A 22224-nucleotide genomic window follows, 5' to 3' on the forward strand; every position below is an offset into this window, starting at 1 on the left:
GAGCATAGTCAGCAGTTGTGTGAAAATAGTGAAGATTCATATTTTGAACTGAACTTTCATACCTGCCAGAATTTTGATAAGTGGAAGCTCTAATGTGCAAAATAATTTCCACAAACCTTGAACCTGTAAAGCAAGATACAACTAAATTCTTCAGTATCAGCTAATTTTAATCTTAAAACATATAGTACTATCATTATGTGGATCTATTTTCCAGTAAGCAGTATTTCACCTTCTGTATAATCCCTTTTTATATGACAACACTGTTTGTGAAGTGAAATACCACTTAGTGTGAATTATAGTATCTCAATACTGTAGTCCATTAGCACTTAATTTTGTGGGGAATAGGAATACATTTTGTAATAGTAATCATTTTGTACAGGAATAGTAATAAAGAAATACACATACCTCATTTTTCTAAACAGTTAATTTTTAAAGCAAGCTCCATTATAATAGGACATACAGTTACCCTTTTTCTTTATTCACTTGAACAATTAAGCAACCATTCAGAATTCGTAACACTGTTTTCATTAGGAAGCAAATAAAAGACGATAGGGTTATGAACCAAATTTAGTTATAAAGAACAGGAAGTCTGTTTTTTCTCTAACCACTGAAGCCATTGGACAGCAACACTTGTCTAAAAACTCCTCCTGTAGGCTGGCTCTCAGTGTTTCTGTGCCTTTGGTGTTTCCCTGTTGCGTTCCTTCACAGATTGTTTCATCATACTGCTGGGCCACTTAGATATCCAGATTAATATGGCTCCATCAACTAATGGTCTAAGCCCTACACTTGCTACCATCAATTTCAAGGAAAACCCCTAGTATTCTGTGATGTACCTTCCACTAGAACCTGAGCATATCCCTAAATTCTGATACTTTTCCAGGTATATGACTACAGGGAGAAAAACACACACACAAAGAAAACCACTAAAAGACTTCTTGAGATGCATTCTGAACTGCAATAAGGGCTAAAATAGAATAAAATAGGTCACCTGGAAGGGACCTACAATGATCATCTAGTCCAACTGCCTGACCACTTGAGGGCTGACCAAAAGTTAAAACATATTAACAGCATTGTCCAAATGCTTCTTAAACAATGACAGGCTTGGGGCATCAACCACCTCTCTAGGAAGCCTGTTCCAATGTTTGACCAGTGTTTGGCTAATACAACCTAGAGCAAAAGATATGCTGAGTTTTTGTACCCAAGGAATACATTGAAAAAAAACCAGCTATACTCTGTTTTAACTCTGTTAACACTTTTTAGACTGTTTCATGTAGCTTTAAAATACCAAAAGAAAAGTCACAATATTCTGACCATTTCCCGTTCTTAGAATCTTCATTTAAATATTTAGTTAACTGCTGCAGAGGAAAAGTTTCTTCTAAAGATTAAACCTTGAGACTAACCACTTCCTCCTTCTGGAAAAAATGGCAAATTTGATGGGCAACTTTATTTTAAATGTTGACCAGCACTGTAAACCAGTAAGGATTGAAGCCTTCTATTTAACCTGAGCAGAGATTCTGATTTGAATGAGAAGCACATCACTAACTCTCTAATTCATGATAATACCTCCGAAGTTATATCTGAGTAACTACTTTTTATATCTTACCTGTAAGTCACGAGCAAGGTACCTCATTACATTATAAAGCTTCTCCAAGTTCACACGTAAGTTTTGATACTGATATAAATAAATTAAAAAAAATAGTTTTAATGCTAACATAAAAATATTTAGAATATTATCTGTTTTTAAAGGGATTAAACAATATTTTTTCTGTATGTAGCCTGTTATATTTAATATTTTAGTAATATTCTTAGACCTCTCACAAACATAATTCATGAACAGAGCAGTACAGATCATGAATATTCAAGATTTTACCTGTTCCTTTATTTACATTTTGCACAGACTGAGTATGGAGAAAGAGTATCACTACAGTGCCTTTGACACTGAAGCCAGAATTCTATTACTACTTGTAAAATTATGAAAAAATTCCTTGCAATTTTCTTTCTCCTATCAGTACTGCTGCTCTTCTGCGCCTGAATGATTCACTTCTTTCCCTTCTGTTCTGGAGGTGTTCTGCACAGAGCCATGCCACCTCATTCAGCTGGCTAGAAGACCATTTTGAAATGCATATGGACACTGAGAATATGAACGTTAGCTCCAAGAATATGATCACTAAAAATAAATTTAATAGGTTGACATTAAGTTTGTTTACCATGCTAATATTCAAAATGTAAACAATAAAGTGCTGCTTTTCATTACTAAATTCCTGTGAAGATGGGAATGTGAAAAATGCTGCAGATGTAGATTTTTTTTCCTGCAGCCTGTATCTTCAATGATGGCTGAACAATCAAAGTTATGGAATAAATTTACATCCAAGCCATTAAGTGCAAAAACACTAGTACTGTCCCATAAAATTCCTGGGCCACAAACCATAGAACCTAGGACAGCATTCCAGAGAACTAAAGTTATGCGTTTGTCTGTCCATATACTCTTCCCCAAGAATCACATACTGGTCTGTGTTAGAGGCAGGAAAATAGGTTACATGGAATTAAGTATGATATGTTATGATAGTTCTTACTTTGTTTATGTAAAACAGTGAAATTAAAATAAGGGTTATTTGTGTTAAAAGAGGATTTATTCTGTGTTGATAAATACTTCTGAGGATACAGGTGAAGTATTGGGGCAATTTGGCCACAATACTTTCAGACAGACATTAAGAAATGGCTAAAGAAGAGAACCAAAAATAATAGTAAGTTTAGAAAATGTGACCTACAGAGAAAGAGATTAATCAGGTTTATTTAGTTTAGAAGAATAAGTTGAAGGAGAAGAACGTAACAGTTTTTATAAAGAGAATCACATATCAATTATTTTCATGTACACTAGGTGTAGAACAATTGGCTTAATGGAACCTGCTTAATCTGCAGACTAGAAAACTTTTTCATGAAGTTAGACTAGCATCTCTAAGGGACAGTCCAGGTTTTGATTGCTTAAAAAATGTTTAACATTTTCTTGTTTATCTCTAGATTGCCAACTTCATTGCTAACCACATAAAAAACAAAACAAAACAAAAAACATTTATCAGTTTTTAACCCTATCTCCTCCTAGTTTCATGACTCAGAGTTATAGTACTGCAGGATTTGTTGAATAGTACCACCACATTCACTTTATCCACTGCCTTCATAATTTAGAAAACTGCTAGTATAGTGCCCTTCAGTCTTTGTCTCCATCTTAAGTAACCACAGATTTTTCCACATCCTCCTTATAAAGCAGCCGTTCCATCCTCTGACCTTTGAGAGGCCCACTGTGCCTTTCTTGAAATGCAGAGACCAAAACTGCACAGTCTTCAAGACATGGGTGCACCAAGGATTTCTATGGCAAAAAAATCATGTCCCTTTTCTTGTTCTCAATACCTTTCCTTTTGTTGGCTTTTTGGCTGCTGCTACACATTGAACCAACATGAAACTGGCAACAGTGATTCCAAGATCTCTTTGTAAATTGAAACTTCTCTGCATGTATTACTTTCAATTTATGCTCACTCAATTTAGTGAGATCCTCTAGAGTTCCATACCCTGAGCTCAACATCTGACTTTCCAAAATGGTAGATGTGAGATTCATTTGACATAAGGCATTGTTTTAATAAGGGTAATTAAGACTTCTAAGAAAGATTCTAGTATAGTTATGGTTTTATATAATAAATGAGAAGGAAAAAAGTAGAAGCAAAATCCCTGAAAGGAAAGACTGATGAGAGAAGTCTGACAGGGAAAACCTGCATTAAATCCTGTAAGACTATGGCATTTTGAGCAAGTACAGAAACCCAGAATGCAAGATAACTATCCCAGAGACAGTGCAGTACTGACTGCAGATTCCTGTCCATAATAGTTGGGGGGGCGGGTGGGGGTGGAATCATAGCAAGACGACCTTCAGGATGCCTAAGCTTACTATTTTATGGTTGACAACATGAGTGTAGTGTACATCACATGGAGGACTCATCAGAGCAGAAATCAATTTTGAGGCCAATAGAATCCTAACCACTTTAGAAGATAATCTGGTAACACTCACTGTTTCTTCCTCAACAGCCACATTGCTGCAGACTGACCTACATTTGGCTAGATTCTTGCTGAACAGCATATTCCAAGATCATTTCTACTAAATTAATACACATAGGCAGGGTTGAAAATAAATTTAAAATCTGCTTCCCAAGTGAATTACATCTTTCTGTCAAGAACAGTAAATAAGTTTAAAAAAAAAGTATATTGACAGGAAACCAAATGGCCATGAAATCACATGGAAAGCTTCTCAATTGAAAAAGCACTGAGAGGGCTCCTTGGGCATCTTGTAAGCAATCTATCTTCAGGTTTATCATTCACCCTATGTGTATTTTAAAGGAATCTTAATTATTCTATGCTCACTTTATTATTTGCATTCCTATCTTGGAGCTGATGGAACACTAAGAGGGAGCCTCTCTTTCCTCTACAGACCTGCAACTATTCTACAGGTTTCTTACTGCTCTCATGAAATACCTACAGGTGGGAGATAAAATCTGCTCCAAAAGAAATATATTCTGCTTTCTCCATTCAAACTGAGCTGGAAAGGGTTTTCCTTACCAGAGTAAGCTCTCAGAAATTACACTGCCAAAACTGACTTTGCTGCCCATTTCACAATTTCATGGTTTTTATTTGATATATTCAGAATCTTTCCTTTGGTCCTTCTGTGATGAGAAGGAAAGAAAAGGACATTTCTACTTGCTATCAGATTTACACTCTCCTCTAAGATTGCATAGAAAATGAAGACAATGCTTCCATTTGAATGAAACATCAAATATTTTGTAAAGAACAAAACCAAGATTCTATCATCTGGAAGAGTATATGCAATGTAACTAGATGTGATATCACTCTACTAAACTGGATTCCATTAAGCTATGAATTATGGACTAAAACAGAAAGATTACCACTGAAATTGTTTCCAAGAACATTTTCTTAAGAACAGGCCTGGTATGAGAATACCATGGTCCTCCAAGGTTTTTAATCTGTCCGGACAGGACAGTAGTTCTTTTGAAGCAAAAGCAGGTAAGAATAATCAAAGTGGCTGGGAAATCTTCAAAATCTTTCCTAAAGGAAGGTCTATACAGTCTAAACAGATCTTCAAATTAAGTTTTTTTCAAAAATTAAAAAAAAAAAATAATATAAAAATTAATGGGTGGGGAAGGATCTTCCTCCCTCTTCAGGGATGTAAGGACCCTTCTGAGTTTATGAGAAGGTATCTCTGGACACCTTTTTCCATCTGAACAGGGTCTTTTGCAGGAATTGCTCCCTGAGCTAGATGCAATTATCTCCTCCTTGTCTTCAGGGTGACTCTCAGAACCTGCTGGTTGTGTTTCTAGGGAGTGAGGGTAGGCACAGACCGAGACACCTGTATATCTAAACACTTGATCCTGTGCCCTCACAGTGCAAGAGTCAGCTGTAAATTAGCAGGTAAACATAATCCATCCTCCTAACAGTGTATAAAAATCTGCTTTGTACACAAAACTCATAATTTCAGCCTACTGTTTGCAAAACAGCCCCATTATTTGAAGAAAAACAGAAGTCTGGAACCAAAGCGTTACAGCAGACACAGAATGACAAGGGCAATGCTTTATCCATTATTTGATCCAAACAGAATGCAGAAGGAATCCAAATTACTTGTTGCTGCTCAAACACAATAGAACCAGAACTGACTGAAAATTACTTTACATCAGGACAAATTATATCACATCATTGCTACAGAGGCATGCATTCTGGTACACAGCTGGGGAATAACCATCACGGGAACTTTATCATATTGGTCTGACTAATTTTTAAGAGAAGTGCCGAGTGTAAAAAGTGTAGGAGACACCTATTAGTTGCAAGAAGTTATGTTTCACGCTAAAAACAATTACCCAAGTTTTGGGGTAATCTTTTCCGCAGACACATTTTCCTACCACACACCATAAAATAAAGGGGCAATACTGTTGCAGTCATTCAGAACACGCTTAAGCCTGGACATAGTTGTTTTTATCTTGAAATGACCATACGACTCAAGCTAACAGCACATAATACTAAACAGATTCTAAGTAAGCTGATGTCTGTTAGTGGGAAGCATGTCCCAGCAAAGCCCCAGCAGCAGAAAAAAGTTAAAATGGGGTAATGAATTCCATTGACAGCCCACGCAGCTTCCCCATCTGCTCAAGGGCTATTAGTCTATACAACTTCAGTATTGTTTGTGTTGGTCATTTGTGAGTAGACAATATGGACACCTACTGTACAGGCTTCCCCTCAGCCTACAGCAGGCTTGAACACCGCAAGCCTGAGAAACAGTTCGCCCTTGAAGGTAAGACGCAGAGGGCTCTCTTCAAAGCTAAAATACCTAGATCCACTAGCGGCCATCCTTGTCTTATAACAGTCTAGTCCTATCAGTGAGGACTTCTCTCTGCCCCAGACCGATTAATTTAAGCAGGCCCATACACCAGTGAAAAGCCATCAACCTCTCTCCAAGAAACCATGTCCATACCCACCGGTTCTGGAACAAACGAGCTGTCTGTGAATAGTATTTCAGCAACAGACAGCTTACTTGATCGCATTCTAGAGGTGGAAGTAAGCCCAGTGACAGGCTTCAATTGACACCGAGATTCCTCATCAGCAAATGCAGCAATGACAAGAGCAGTGTGATGTTTAGCACCTGTTTCAGCAAAGGTTTCAAGGTATACGGACTATGACCCCTTTTACCGAGCCTTTTGGCACAGCATCAAATATACAGACAAGCAGCAAGTAGCACATATTCTGTGCTAGAGAGGTGTGTGGGTGACTAGCAGGCTACCAAATAAAATAGCAGTCATTCCAAGTACTACACCGGGTGGACAAGACTAGCACAATAGAGAGGGAGTTTAACTGAAGTAGTGGGGCACAAGACATGATGTATCACCTGACACGGATCCCTCCAGGAATACAGACAACTGTTAGGAACCTACCAGCAAAGTCAGAGCAAGAAGGCTGAAGAGATAAACCTGGCAAAGAGCTAAAATTCACAGGAAGAACTGGGACTCGCTGACCAAACAGAGCAGCCAAAAAGAAAAGTGGAAAAGTCCAGGGAACAAATTAATTGCATAAGGAATGGGGGGGAATAATCACAGGATGTCAGAGGGAGGCATTAACTGGCACTTGGGTGAACAAGTCAGCATAAAGGCAGTGGCGATGGCTGAGGCAAGGAAACAAACTAGACCTGAAGTAGGGCAGGAAGGAAATAAGACTTCAATATTTAACTCGGAGCTGGGAATCAGGATGACAAAGTTGAGAAATGACAACTAAGAATAGATGTGATGTATGAAGAACAAAAGACAAGATTAAGGATGCTGACTCACAGGAGGAGACATCACATATAGAAATAACCGAGAAGTTTACAGCTTCTGCTTGTTTGCCTGTCCATTCCCTATCACTAATAGCTTAATTCATGAAGTAGCTTCTGAACAACTGCAGTTTACCGCTAGTGTTTTAAAGTAAACTGGCTCTGGTTTTCTCAGAAATGTCTATACTGATGGGTACGTGCTGATACAACTGACTTCTGTCCATGCTCTAAGTCCACTTGACATCTGTGAATTTGTATCCTAGAAGCCCTATAATCATGTTACAACACTTGTGTCTGAACAAGCAAGGCCTCTGAAAACTGAAAGGTTTCCAAAAAATGTCATTTAGGTTGCTGCACACCTATTTTTATCATTCGTACAACCTCTGAAGGGTAATATGTCCAGAGTAGATCACCATGGCCCAAAATACAAATACCAAAATTTTATAACATTCGGTAAGTAAGTTTCAACAGACAGCAAGACATTTCTATAGTGCTGGGAATAGCTTCTCAAAAAGTTCATCACGCATTCTCTCTTATTGAGAATAAAAATTCACAGATTTTTCATACACACGTTTGAAACACTCCCTACTATTTGTCAGCCTATGTTGTAGCATTTTTACCAGCTGTGAAATTCAGCAAAATTGTTAATAACAATTAACTAAATACAGGCTACAAGTTCACAGGAATTAGAGAACAAGGCATTAGACATTTTGGAAAGCAAAGCTGGAAATCAGTTTGCAGGGAGACCGGAAAGAAAAGAGACCAGATTATTAATTGTTACTGAACTTTATGTTTTCGAAGCAGAATTTTACAGCTGTTCCTGGAGAATATGATCCCATCTTGGTAGAAGGTAGTAAACCCTTCCCTTCTCCCCTTTCTTTCAAATTAGATTTTGAAAAAGTAATATTAATATAATAACTTTCTTCCATCAAAAAAGCATTATCTGTCATTTTTTGCAATATTTTGTAAGCAAACGCAATTCTTTCATCATTTCCTTCCCCTTTTATCCCAACCACAAACAATTGAAAGCAAACTACTTACTGATGCATTTCTCAAAGTGCCTGTATCTGTATTTACTGTTCCCATAGAAAAAGGCTTTTCAAAATACTTCTGTATTAAAGATTCAAAAGAGGGAACTGTGTCACTGGGGTTTATCAGCCACGCTGCAATCCTTGGATCTAACACGACACTGTCAGCAACTACAAAAAGAAGTTATTTCTGACAATCAGAATATTTAAATTACCTCCCGTACTGAGAAATACCTCTAAAGTTTTGCCCATCTTTCCTGTAGACACACATCATAAATAGACAAGTACTTCCACTATGAAAGTGTTAAACATTGAATTAGCAGCTGTAACAAACAGTCAATATCATGACTAAATGGGAGTAAGTTCAATATTGAATATTTTTGAAGATGGTTTTTTGTGGGTTTGGGTTTTTTTTTTCAAGTTTTAAGATGTAAGTAAACCTTTGGTTCTTAAGATTGACTGTAAAAGCCTCTCTTATAACTGAAAAATTTCAAATTGAAGTTTTTCTTGTGAGTGTCTCCCTCTGGTACAGCTTTGTTATTGCTGTTAACTTGATTGATATCCATAAAATTACTATAAGGGCTCAGGGAAGAAAAATATTTACTTCCTAGCAATCAGACTTCTGAGATCTTTAATATATATATGAATTCACATATGGGTGCACAATGCATTGTTCCCAAAAATCAGAACCTTTTGTCCTATAGGATCATACGTGCTTACACTGCACTTTCTCTCATGCTCACATAGATACATAGGATGGAGCAAGCCTAGTGCTGTTTCATATCCCTTTTAACTACAATCTCAAATTATGTACTGTAGTACTACAAAGAAGAGAAGACAGAAACTAGTGACTAGAATGCTTTGTGATATATTCAAAGGTATCCTCTTCAGTAACCCCTAAGTAAGTTCAAATGACAACCCACAGGTACACGTATAGAGAATTCCATGCTACACAACCTTACAGACTCAGTAACCTGGAAGCAAACTTTAATGTCCACAATGCAAGTTACAGCTGCAGGACTATTCTAAAGCGAACCAGGCTTGCTTATCTCCACGGATATAACTGTTGCTGAAAAGAACTTCATGGGGTGGCTCAGCAGATGTTAGGGAAGGAGACACCTTGCCCCTGAATCAGTTTGAGCTCTGCTGGAGTAGCCAGATAACTGAAGGATACTTCATCTGCATGATCTCATACCAGGATTTTATGTAGCTCACTATCTTTTTCTCTGAATGCAATCAGCTATTCACCTCCAAAGCTAACAGATGCTAAGGAACAGCCTCAGAAATTGTCTCAAGGATACCCTCCTGATAGTACTACTAAGAGAATCTTTCTGTGATTGGAAGGACAGTCTTTGCCTTGGAATCATGCAGCTTAAGAAAGTATGTCAAACTCTGCATCCACTCTAAAACCAAACTTTGGATGCGTCCACAGGATTTCCACTGCTCTTTCAGCAGGAAGTAATCCTTACAGGAATTACATGAAACTTTGACAACTGTAACAGACAGATTTGCCATGAACTCAAATGCATTGTGAAGAGGCAGACTAAGCAACTCGGCCTCACTGATGGGCAGTAACACTCAGCAGCTGATGGCTGTTGGAAAACGCCCAGAGGCTGTAGGAAGGCTCTGCCTAGCGTGATGCTGGACATTCACAAGCTTATGTGAAGACTGCATGAAATGAGCCCTGATTTTTCTAATAACAACAACAACATCTTACCAAGGATACATGGAAGAGAATCCTCTTACCAAATAGTCTCTGAAATACCTCAAAGATCCTTTTCTCATATCTCTATTTACAATGAGCATGAGACAGTCTCTAGCTGAAAAAGGATAAAGAATGAAACCCCCCATCCATCCATCCATCCATCCCTCCCTTCCCAACTAAAATTTTCACCAAAGGCGAGAGTAGCAGTAATGAGTTATAGCCACCAATTCAGTCCTGGAAAAAGGATGACACCTTCAAGGTGAGGAGGAGGCACACATGGAACTGAGACAGAACAAAGCTGAAAGGAGCGAAGAAAAACCAGGGTCAAGCTGGGAAGAAGTGAAGAGCAGAGTCTGTGGAGATAAAAGCATACTTTCCTGAAGACTGTGAAGTGGCACTCAAGTCCTGTCCTCCTCCTACTCCGAAACATTAGTGAATCCCAATGACAAAGCATACCATATTTTACTAGTCAGGGCTAATGTATGTGTATATATTCCACTGGTTAGTACACTAGTTTGAGAATGAGTGCAATCACTCAAGTGACTGCAGTCAATATGACATAGGTAGAAATTTCAGTGTTTGATCGATTTACAATGATGGGATTTTTTTACCTTAAAAAAGGTAGGGGTTTTGTGTTGTTTTGGGTTTTTTTTGTTGTTTTTTGTTGGGTTTTTTTTCCTCACCATAGCAGAAATAGTGGGTGAGGAAGCATCAACTTCCAAGGTTTAAAAAAAAAAAAACCTAGACAAGACTTGTTTTGGATACTAGAAACTTCAGATAGGATCTAACCTAGATTTAATATTTCCTGTGTGTACAGGTTATAAAACCGTCACTAGTGACAGTACCATCACATTTCTTCTTCCCATTCCCAGGGCTAAGTGTCTTTTGTGTAGATCTTCACACCAGATTCTAAATCATCATCAGTTTACTGTGATTTACTGATGAAACTTTTTCAAGCTGAAGACTCTCCATAGAGGGAATCCTTCCTGAAAGGTCACACTTATTTTTATAATTCACTCAGCAGTAATCCCATACACAGAACAAAGAAAAAAAAAATTATATTTACATCTTATATCTTCTGTTTGCAGTTGCTTTTAAATCCATACAAAAGAGCCTTATTTGTTCCTATCAAAAAAACAAGGACTCATTCAAGTGATTCCTAATTCTGACAACTATGAGCACCTCTAGGATTTATTTTAGTCTTTCCTCTTGAGCAGAGAAAGTTCTTCTAGGGAACATGAAACATGAAGCAGTTTGACCTTTTCAGCTATACTCAGGACTCTGTTGAGAGCTTTGGTTTCCACTGGAAGCTATCCTTAAATTATTCAGTGATTTCGTTCCTACTCTGAGAAGAAATACATCATCTTGACATGCCAAGCCGCTGGTCACAACCTCTCCCAAGAAGGGTGTTCTTTTCCATGGTACTAAAACTCTGTTTTCCAATATTTCCAATACTTAACCACCGATCTAGTTACTTCTACACCTAGTGATTTTAACAGAAACATCAAAAGCACAGACATCATAGGATTAGATCATAGATTAGATGAGATAGTTACCTTGTTTCCAGCTGATTTCATTACCATAAACTTGAAGTAGAGTCCTCAGGAAATCTTTCGCATTGAAGCAAATAATTGGAACTTTGCAATGTAGCATTTGAAACAACACTTGCCTGCACAGAAGTAGCTCATTAACACACATCGTATTGCTAGTAGATTTAGTGAATCTATTTACTTTATATACTTAATTAGCACCTAATACTAAACAGTTAACACATTTCTTTATTCCTGTACAAACAGAATACTGTATTTTAATATTAAATTCTCAGTTCAATAACTCCTGAAGCTTCATTCTATAATAAATTAAACATCCTAGCAGATATGCCTTATCATGTATTCATAAATAAAACAAATCCTTATTTAACACTCAAAATTAAATGCAATCTTAAACAGCAACTGGCATCCCTGTAATACTTTAATACCCAAATAAGATCACAGAGGCTTCTGAGTTAATGCAGTATTGTAAAATCATGATTTAAAAGTTACTAGACAATCTAAATTGCCATAATTGCCTAGTGTTAATATAATATTTAAATCCAGAATGCTTAATCTTTGTCACATTTTTCCATTCCTTTTGAAAGTGTCTATAGTTCCCACATCCATTCTATTTTAAATAGATTTTACCAATTATATATATTAGTATATAGATTTTGCTAATTATTTGTGTCTTTTTTTTTTAAGCTCTATTTTGGGTGATATAGAAAAACAATAATTTTTTATAGAGCTTTCATGTTTATTTATCTTTGGTGGTATGAAACCACAGTACCAAGTTTTTGGACATACTAGAAATTGTGTGGGTCATAAAGTATTCTTGTATACAGAGCAGATCCACTATTAAACAACTGCACCGTTCTTACAACAAATAATTACCTATAGGTTTCATCTAAATGCCAATAACTTATTCAACTTGTTTATTATTGAATTTTTACTGTTCATACGTACATGCTTTATTGATATGTTATTCTCAGTTCAGAACAACCTATATTCAAACTAACAACAAGTTATTAAACTAGTTGTCATATAACTCCAATATTACAGCTGGAGAAGTACAGGTAAGTGAAGTGATTTATTTCAAGTCACAATGAAGCAGTGGCAGAGATGCAACTAACAACCAAGTCCAACATCTTCAAAAAGAATGCTTTGTAATTTAATAACCCAAATTCAGCAGTTTACAACAAAGCAGTTATTACTGAAAGTCAAAATATTCTAATGAAGTTTTAACATGAGACTATTATATCTAAGAATCAGTTTCAGTTCTCATTTCTCCCTTTATGGGATACTATTTCAAAGTTAATAGTAAGGAATAAAAATGGATTTTGGTTATACTAACTGGAAGTTTAAAACATAATCCAACTTTTTTTTTTTTAAATTTAGTTCAACTATTAAACAGATAGAGAAAGCATTTACTTTAAAAAATTATCTTGTCATTTTGATGTAACGTTATTACTGAATATTAGGAAAACTTCATTTGGGATCTCAAAAGCCATTAAAAAGCCTATTGTGCTCAAAAATTAAAAATATTAGCAGAGCTCAAAAAGGATGTTTACCATAATAATGTCCATCAAAAATGTACTGGATAAGAAATGTAGTTCAGGAAATGGAAGACAAGAAAGACAGACCTGGATGAATCATATTTTTGGTGCCAAATAGTCAATAAGCCATTCATAAAGGATTTCTAGGTGAATGCAAACAGCTCCTACCAGAATCCCAACCTAGTTCCACAGGGCTGCAGTTAGTGATATGCTGAGCCCAAAGGAATAGTCTATTCTTACTCGTTTTATATTAGCCCAGGCTTGACACAGACCTAATACAGCTAATATGAAATTCAATGAGCTTGATGTGTAAGGAAATTAAGCCTGTGCCATGTAACCAACATCATTGTTGCTAAAAGCATGTGTAAAGCAAACCAGTATTTTTTCCCACATACTCTCACCAAGCAAATTTCTTGTGAGCCTGTTGTTCTTGTTCCCAAAGAGATGACCATTCAGTTTTTAAATAAATTAATTTATCATTTTCATTAGCAGCATTCCAAGTATAGTCGATTGAAGAGTAACTGGGAGGGCAAGGGTGATCAGTCTGATTCTTCACTAACACAACAACTCCTTTTACTGATGAGGTTAAGACCTGTTAAGTATAATTAAAATACTGTTTCCTCTGACATATTTTATGCAATCCTATAAAGAAAATTTCCCAAATATTTTACGATATGAAACCTATTACGTACACTAGAGTTATTGCATACACCATTGACACAGTAGAGGAGCATGCAAGTGTTTCAGCCTTGAAACAAAAATCCAGTGACAGACAGTAAAAAGCAGGAAAAAATATTCTAATTCAAACAGTCTCACTTTAAGTATACAAGTGCCTGTTTAGCCCAAGCAGTTTCATTTTTTTTAAGTTTTACTTGGTAACTAAAAATAAAATGTAGTCAGAAGTATTAAGGTTTACCTCATTTTACGTTTATATTTTGGTAAGCAATAATACACAAAACTGGTCCAGGTTCTAGGCTGCCAATGAACACGGTTTTGTGTTTACCAGAGTCTCATATGCACAGTTCAAATGGTTCTACAAAACTGACTCTAAACAAAACACATCATTCACTAACCTGCTCTGAGCTGAGCTGTGAAGAACCATCTTGAAATATCATAGTAGTTACAAAAGCCACTGCCTGTTCTATAGTTGCAAGCAATTCTCTTTTTTCTTCACATCCCAAACTCCTGATATCACTAGGATAATTTTCAGAGTTTTCTGTTTGTCCAGAAGTACAGTTATAACTTCTTTCATGTGAAGAAGTGTAGGTCTTTACAGATAATCTTCTTGTTTTCTCTGAACGACATCTAGGCACATCTTGCTTTCTTTTAAGAGGAGTAGCTATATTCTTTTCACCATCCTTCAGGTTTTTTGCTTCTACTGAAAGATTTTTTTCTCTATATCCCCATGTTGGCAAGTCTAAATCCTGGTAATAGCTCACTATTTTGCTATCTTGACAGCAAAGCATTTCATCAGTATGTACTGTCCTGACTATCTCACCAGCAGTGCTTTTTTCAGGGCTAGCAGATGTTTTCAATAAGGCAATTGTGGAATCATGAATCTCCTGGAAAAATTGGAAATTTTTTAGTGAACCAATTATTCAACTTATTAGGAGAAATAAAAATAAGTGTACATGAGTTAATTTAGATAAGCTTTGAAGGAAGTGATATGCTATGAAAAAATGTTGATACTAACAAAACAGAGTCAGTTTAGGGGAACCACATTACATAAAACAAAATTCAAGTATTTACCAGTAAAGATTATTTTGTTGATTTATATTGCTTACATCCAAAACCACCACTGTTTTTTTTTAATTTAATATAGTATTAGTTATTAACACTAAAAATGGCAAATTAACAACTGTAAGATGCATCTAGTCCAGTAGCCTGTCCTCCATAGGGACTAGGTTGTTAATGACCTTTGTCTGAAGGGAGAAGAGACCATTCATTTCCATCTTTAGCTTCAATATTCAGAGCTTTTTTTCATGACAGCTTAGTTTATTAAAGAACTTCTGGCAAGGGACCACAATGACTGCTTTGGAAATTCAAGTACACTGAGTCAACTGGACCTCCACCAATTTCTTTAAACAACTTGCAAGATTGTAAGATGTAACAAAAATATATATGAAAGTTGCACCGAAGAAGTACTATCAGGTGTATGAATAGGTATTATATTCTATTCTGTTTAATCCACTATGCCCTGAACAGCTTTCCTACTCCAGATAGTCCCTGGATACCTTTACAGCAGCATGCTATTAAACAGCATTAAGCAAGAAGTTGCATGGTAATGTTACGATTCTACTCCTTTGTCCTTGATTTCCTTCAGAAATTTCCTTGGTATGCTACTGGCTCTAGTATTTTCTTACGGTTTGTTTTGCTAGTTTCTTCTACAACCTCTTCAGCTGAGACAGATCCTCTGTCTTGATTTCATAAACAAGGACTCTGGAATGGCAACTGGCAACCTTTCCAAGATTCCCCAAGGTAAATGTGTGTTTAACTATTTACAGATACACAGAATTGTATCTTCCCTCAATAATCCTCTTACACCTTGATCATCAAGAGGTCTTACAGGAGCTGGCAAGCTTTCGACTCCTGAGGCATTTGAAAAAAATGACGTATCTCTAGTGATGCATTTGCAAGCAGTTTCTCAAAGTTTAGTTTGACTATACTATTGTATATTTACATTTAACTTACTCAAATGAGGCAACTATAAAAGAATACAAATTCTAGTAAGTTCAGCTTTTTGCATGATGACACTTTTTAGTAGTCTCCTTCATACTGTAGCTTAGCCATACTTCTTTCTCCTGGACAGATTTTAGTATTTGTTTTAAGTCTCCAATATTCTGTTTTGAATAAATACCTATATTACCTACAAATGTTTTGATTTTGGAGAGGAAATTCCATATATTTTCTTTTAAAAGCACCTTCATTTTTATGTAATTTCCTTTTCTGAAATGAAGCATTCCTGTAGTGACTTATCTATCTTTTAATGCCTCGGAAAGATGATAGTCCCTGTCAGAGTATCTTTCAGCAGGGAGACTTTGAACCTGATCTCACACAGAATCAAATAAAAAACAGTTTCTCTTGTGACTTCTCTAACTGTTCCACAAAGCAGCTGTCTTGGCATCGTTGCATAAGTGTAATATTCACACACTCCACTGAAAAGTAACTGAAGCCTCTCATAATTACTATATTTTCTGCTCTTGTAGCACAGCCAGTCTCCTTCAGTACCTCTGCTGTCATTACCATTCCAAAAACTAAGGCCTTCTCACTTCAAAAGAAGCATGAGTTACTGCTGTGCAGGGCTCCCATCCATTCCACAAGACGACATTTTTCACTGATCAAAGGATATCGTCCATCTCTATTCAATCTGTATTGATTGAGCAAGCCAGAATGACAAAGCCAATGATTTTTTTTTCTGGTTTTGCAATATTCCTCAAGCCGGTTCCCGTATTCCCAAACCTCAGAACTATGGAGTCAAAAGATGAAAAAGCCTTAGACTGCTTGAGATCATACTTCACAGCAAAAGTACAATTAATAGTTTCTAAGTAAATAGAAAAAGGTAGTTAATTAAGCTTTTGCTACTACCAAAATGAATAGTGGTTGTTCTGAGTGAAGACAAATTAATTGGACTTGGCAATTGCTAATCAGAAAGTGGACACTATAAAAAGTTACCATAAGTGGAAAAATAATATCACAGAAGGACCAAATGTTTAAGAGCTGTAGAAAGTCAACTAATTCGCTCAAGTGTATTCTCCAGTCAAACTGCAAATAGTTTTATTGTTTAACACGGCAGAATTTGAATTAGAACACTCAAGTAATTACAGACTCAGGAATAAGCAATTCTTCTCAAGGTTCAAAAATAAGAACAAAGCAATTTAATTCTCAAGTCAGAATAATACAGCTGGAACTACAATTAGCCACAGAGAGAAGCAGGAGCTTCCAGGAAGAACTGATCTTCTACTAGAAATAATGACATCGCTGGAAGTAGAGAAAACAACTCCCAGGATGTAGTTTCATAATTTATGTGGATGTAGGAAAATTTCACTAGATGCAGCCAGCAAAAATTAGCACCTCATCATCACAAAAAGGGGTTCCACTACTATCCATGTGCACCCACAGCTGCATGTCTATCCATGAGCCATTTTAATTTGTAGGAAACTATCTCACCCCACAAAAAAAATAAAAACCAGTTTTCTGCATCTCAAGCAACCCAACTGGACTTGCTGAGGTGTGCACCAGAGTCAGAGTAAGGAAGGCTGCGAAATTTGCAGCTGGGACAGAAATACACTTGCAGTATCTGCAACTCATCAATCAACTCAATGGATCTTACAATCACAGGCCGAGTTGGGGCTGCTGCAGTTACCCATTCCCATTCTTGTAGTGGCACTTGCTCACGTGCATGTTAAACCAAATTCAGGGAGAGATTAAAACAAAAATTAAACTTCCTAATACGAAGTAATTTTTCATACGAAACAGCTCACTTTATGATTGTGTGCTAGTGATTGTTCAGTGACAGAGGTTTGAGAACATTTTTAAAGCCTGGTTACTATTTAAACGTAACCTCATTTATTTCTGATCAATCTGTCACAAAAGACTAACTTCCTGTAAAAAGGATAACAGAAGTGGGGCCAAGACTCTCATAGATAAACAGATGCCAAGTGCAAAATTAGACAGAGGAAAGTTATCTGAACCATGAGTGTATGAAATATATTGTAATAAAGCTTGTTATGAAAAAGCCAGTCTATAACAACTTCAAACCTGCTATAAAAAGACTGCTTTTAGTGGTCTTCAATCTTACAATACGCTTGCCTTTTCATTTTTCAGATGTGCATCCTTATCACCTAGTTTATTTTCCTCTGTCTTCTCTATACCTTTAAAAAAGAATGGGAAACATTTTACAATACAAATGAATCTGAGAGCAGGGCATATAACTTAGGTTACATACAGTGTTACATTACTGACACTTTTAGCAAACCTAAAATAATTGCAATAAAATTTTCCATGACAACCATTTTCCTCCAATTAATATCATTCATGCTTAAAAGGGCCTGCAATTTCCTAAATATGCATATGCAAAAGCATGCTCTGTCCCCATTAAGAAAAAATTAACTCAAATTTGCTACAAAGTAGACAAACATTTTCCACAGTATTCAGAAGAGGCATTACTGTAACGCCATAAATATGCATATTTCCTTCTTTCAAGAAAATACATCCTTTCTTGGTCAAAATAAAGCTGGGGGCATGGGCAAGAAGAAAAAAACAAAAACAAAACAACAAAAAACAAACTCCACACTTTACACTGTTTTCTTGGAATTAGGCAGTATTATTAAAAAAAAATTTTCTTCAGTAAAATGCTATTTGCATATACATCTTTAGCATATCACACCCTACAGAGAACTGACTATGCTTCATCTGCAGAGGATAATTTTTTCACATTGTTCATCCTCGTGATATAACAGGTATTGTAAGACCAGAGAAGAACAGAAAGCAAGGGCAACTCAGACCTACCAAACTGACAGCAAGGTAAGGTAATGACTAGCACCGCTGTCACCTTGGGCCCACCACCACACTACCGGTGATATTCAGCCTCCAGCTCTGAAAGTAGACAGATGCTGTAGTTTACGGAGGGCTTTGTAAGTGCACCTCAGGACTCTGCACCATGCTAAATGAAACCGTTAGGACATGCCTTCTCTTTCCTGCCCTCAACACTGCCCAGTAGCCCCAAGAAGAGGAGAAGCAAGCGAAGACTGGAATAAACGAACAAGGGGCAAGAGCCTCGCAGTAATTAGAAACTCAGTAGGTACAGGAAGCGGAACAAGGAAAAAGAGAACTCCACTGAAGTGCGGGTCTCTCCAGAGTTTGCAATTAGTTAGGATACCTTTATCTCTAGATTCTTTTACTGCCCAGACAAAAAAGACACCTCGTGGGCAAAATATGTATTTTGCTCCCTTCTAACTCCTGGTCCATACCAACTACAACACTCCACTGCTGTTTTCAGCTATGAAATTTGTATTACCAGCAGCAAGACACTTTCTGCATCTAATGTGCTGATGACCAGTGTCAAAAAAAGTGTAAGGTGATCTATTCCTATATACTGAAACTGTTTAAAAAAATTTTGTCTAGGCAAACCAGGACCCTGTACTTAAAATATTAAAAAAAATAAAATTTTCAAAGACTAGTTAGTCTTTATTACTTTATAGTATTACATGCAGGTTCATGTTGGTGTGTGTATGTAATCAGTTATTTATCTCAAGCTCAGACTTCTAACTTGAGCTGTTAGAATAGCGAATATGGCATAGCTGTATTTGTAGCTTCAAGCATTTTAGGTTTGGTTTTCCTGACACTTCCTACAACAATAAAATTATAATTTAAGAATGACAGTAACTGAGTTTACATTCAGTGCTTTTAATTGTTTCACACCTAGATACTTTTTCTTGACAACTTCATCCTCTGGAGAAGATGATGAGGATTACATTTCCCTCCTTGAGCACACAGTATTGAGTACGACAGTATCTAAAGAGCTGTGCAACCTCGAATTTCTGGTTTATGAAAAAGTATCACCAGATGGCAGTAGAAACCCATCCTTGCCTTCAAACTCCTTAAGGCTAGACGGAACCATTACACGCTCTACTGCCAAGATAACCACAGAATTTCATCCGCTAGTTCAACATCGCAGATATTTGTCCTATTTGAACCCAATATTTATCTTCTAAATACAAACATTTTTTACATTAAGTAGAATTTAATCTTTAAAGATCTATCAATAAAATACAGTTCAATGCAGTTTGAAACAGATCAACTAATATGACAGGTTTTGTCTTTTTTAAGGGAGGCAAACTTTTTCTTCTCTCCAGATCCATGTTGATCAGCTAAAGCTATATATACACACAGGAAATGTCCTAAAAGCAATTCAAATAAATTTGCTTTTAAGCCTGTACACTAGAAACGACTGTGAGTAATTAGTACATGGAAAACAAGAGCAGGAAAAGCTAGTCATATGACCTGCCGCCACTAAATGCTTATACTGTTCTTTCACTCCCCAGTGAATAAGGATTTAGCAGCACTACAAAGAGGACAGCAAGCTCATTTGGCTAAAGATACCAGACACCTTCATGGTGTTTTTTAAAAAAGAGAATCTGTAATTTTACAGCTTGACAGAGAGTGAATGGATCAAGAGCGGACAACGTAACACGATACAGAGATCGCACAGGACAGAGTTCCCAAGTCTAAGACAAGAAACATTACACAGGAAAATTACGGAAGGGAAAATGACAAGGTAGCAAGCGAAGAAGAATGGCAATTGAACTGGGTCTGAAAAGAGATCTGATTTTCTTTAAAATAAGCTGGGTTTTGGTCCAAATGTCCCATTTTAAAATGAACCCAGACCATATTTCTTCAAATGTGTATCGCTGATTTACACAGCAATGAACTACTACCCTTTTCACAGCTATGCCATCAGGCTCCGCTGATCCAATACCTTACTATTGAAAGAAGAGCCTGAACTGTTATTTACGTAAAACGGAGACTGCAACGAACACCACGTATATAAGAACAAATGCTAGATCTAAATCACATCGACCAGATAGTGTTCCAGGATCTAGTTCTCAGGAGAAAACAGACAACTGAAATTGAGCAAAACTCTACCTTTCTATCTACTTCTTTCCAGAGCTACAAGACTGGCAGGCTATGAAATACACAGAATTGAGAATAAAAATTCCATCTTGCAAAACCTCCCTAGTATCCACAACATTCTGGGTCAGATTTGCTCAACAGAGTCAAAGATCTGCTGAGGCACTTCTAACATTACCTAATTTGCTCTACCACTGGGACTTTTGTTCACTCTTCTCCCTAGAATTTCACAAGGAGTGAGTTGTTAATGAACATGTGTTCAAAGGACAGACATGAGTCTGGAGAGTTCGCAGGCCTTCTGGTAAGTTCCCAGTACCTCATTAAATATCTAGTCCATAGTCAAGTTAATGTATACATTTAATTTGCAGTATTAGTTAATTAACAGTTTGAAATTCTCATCTACTTCTATACCACACAGCAGGAACAGGAAGAAAAAAAAATAATGAAATTGAGGGTACTGGTAATATCCTAGTTCCTTGCACTCACATAGTGTTATTTAACCAGAGAAGTCCAAGCAAATGTCACAGTTACAGCTTAATTTCTTTTCTAAACCTGGAAACCTGAACTCTCACTTTTTTTCTCTTTTTAAATAGGGACTATAGGTTTGATACGGTTTTGTTTGTTTGGGTTTCAGTTTTTCAACTGAAAATAGAAACACTTAAACAGGCTAAGATTTACTCACTCTGGTTATTTTTTCTGCTAGTTTGAACTTCTCCTACAGGAATAGACTGCAAAGCTGTCATAATCTTCTGAGCAGTATCAGATAAAGGCACTTTAGAAGCCTCACATCCTATGTATGATGTGTACCGTTCCATTTTTAAGATTAGACCTAAACACAGAACACACACAAATTATGCGTGATATCAGGGCCACAGAACAATCTGCACTTACGTTCTGTCGAAATTAAAGACAAAATATAGTGAACATGTTCAGCCATTCATTCTCCTCGATAGAAAATGACATTTCCTCCCTGACATGCCTATCAGTTTCTAAGTATTGTAAATAAAAATTAGCAAATTGTAATAATTTAGAAAAAACATAAAGTGAAACTTCTTTGAAATAGTGTTCTAATACACTGATAACAAATTAAGCAGTCCTATTAAGTAAAGCTAACTTCTAATAAAAAAATCTGACAAATAAAACAAGAATTATCATTTATGTCTGAAATACTTCCCCCTTCCTCAACATCTTTAAACTAGTCTATACCTAGCATATGCATACATTTACTGTTATTGGTGCTCAGATTTTATCAAGAAAAAAAAAACCTTTCAAGTAACTGCCAAATTAGAGCCAACACAAGATGAAATAAACAAGTACTACTATCATGATATACAAGTATTAGTGATGTGTTATTTCAGAAAACACTTACCATGAAAGACCTCTATTCCTTAAACTTCATATAATTGATGTATTCAAGCACTAT

The 22224-nt window shown here is 36.5% G+C and overlaps 1 protein-coding gene across 1 annotated transcript in view; it reads right to left on the reverse strand.

Moving 5' to 3' along the window:
* The window catches only part of POLN (DNA polymerase nu), a 114232-nt gene that overhangs the window by 82313 nt on the left and 9695 nt on the right, over positions 1-22224 (reverse strand). Inside the window, exons 2-7 of the mRNA XM_087736488.1 lie at positions 14246-21630; positions 13574-13764; positions 11641-11753; positions 8393-8550; positions 1604-1672; positions 63-123 (exon numbers count right to left, since the gene is read on the reverse strand). Coding sequence (XP_087592614.1) covers positions 63-123; positions 1604-1672; positions 8393-8550; positions 11641-11753; positions 13574-13764; positions 14246-14638 — 985 coding nt within the window. The 5' untranslated portion in view covers positions 14639-21630. The remainder of the gene's footprint in view (positions 1-62; positions 124-1603; positions 1673-8392; positions 8551-11640; positions 11754-13573; positions 13765-14245; positions 21631-22224) is intronic.

Source organism: Nipponia nippon, unplaced genomic scaffold, assembly GCF_047370975.1.
Source record: "Nipponia nippon isolate SJK-2023a ecotype South Korea unplaced genomic scaffold, ASM4737097v1 scaffold_6, whole genome shotgun sequence".
NCBI lineage: Eukaryota > Metazoa > Chordata > Aves > Pelecaniformes > Threskiornithidae > Nipponia > Nipponia nippon.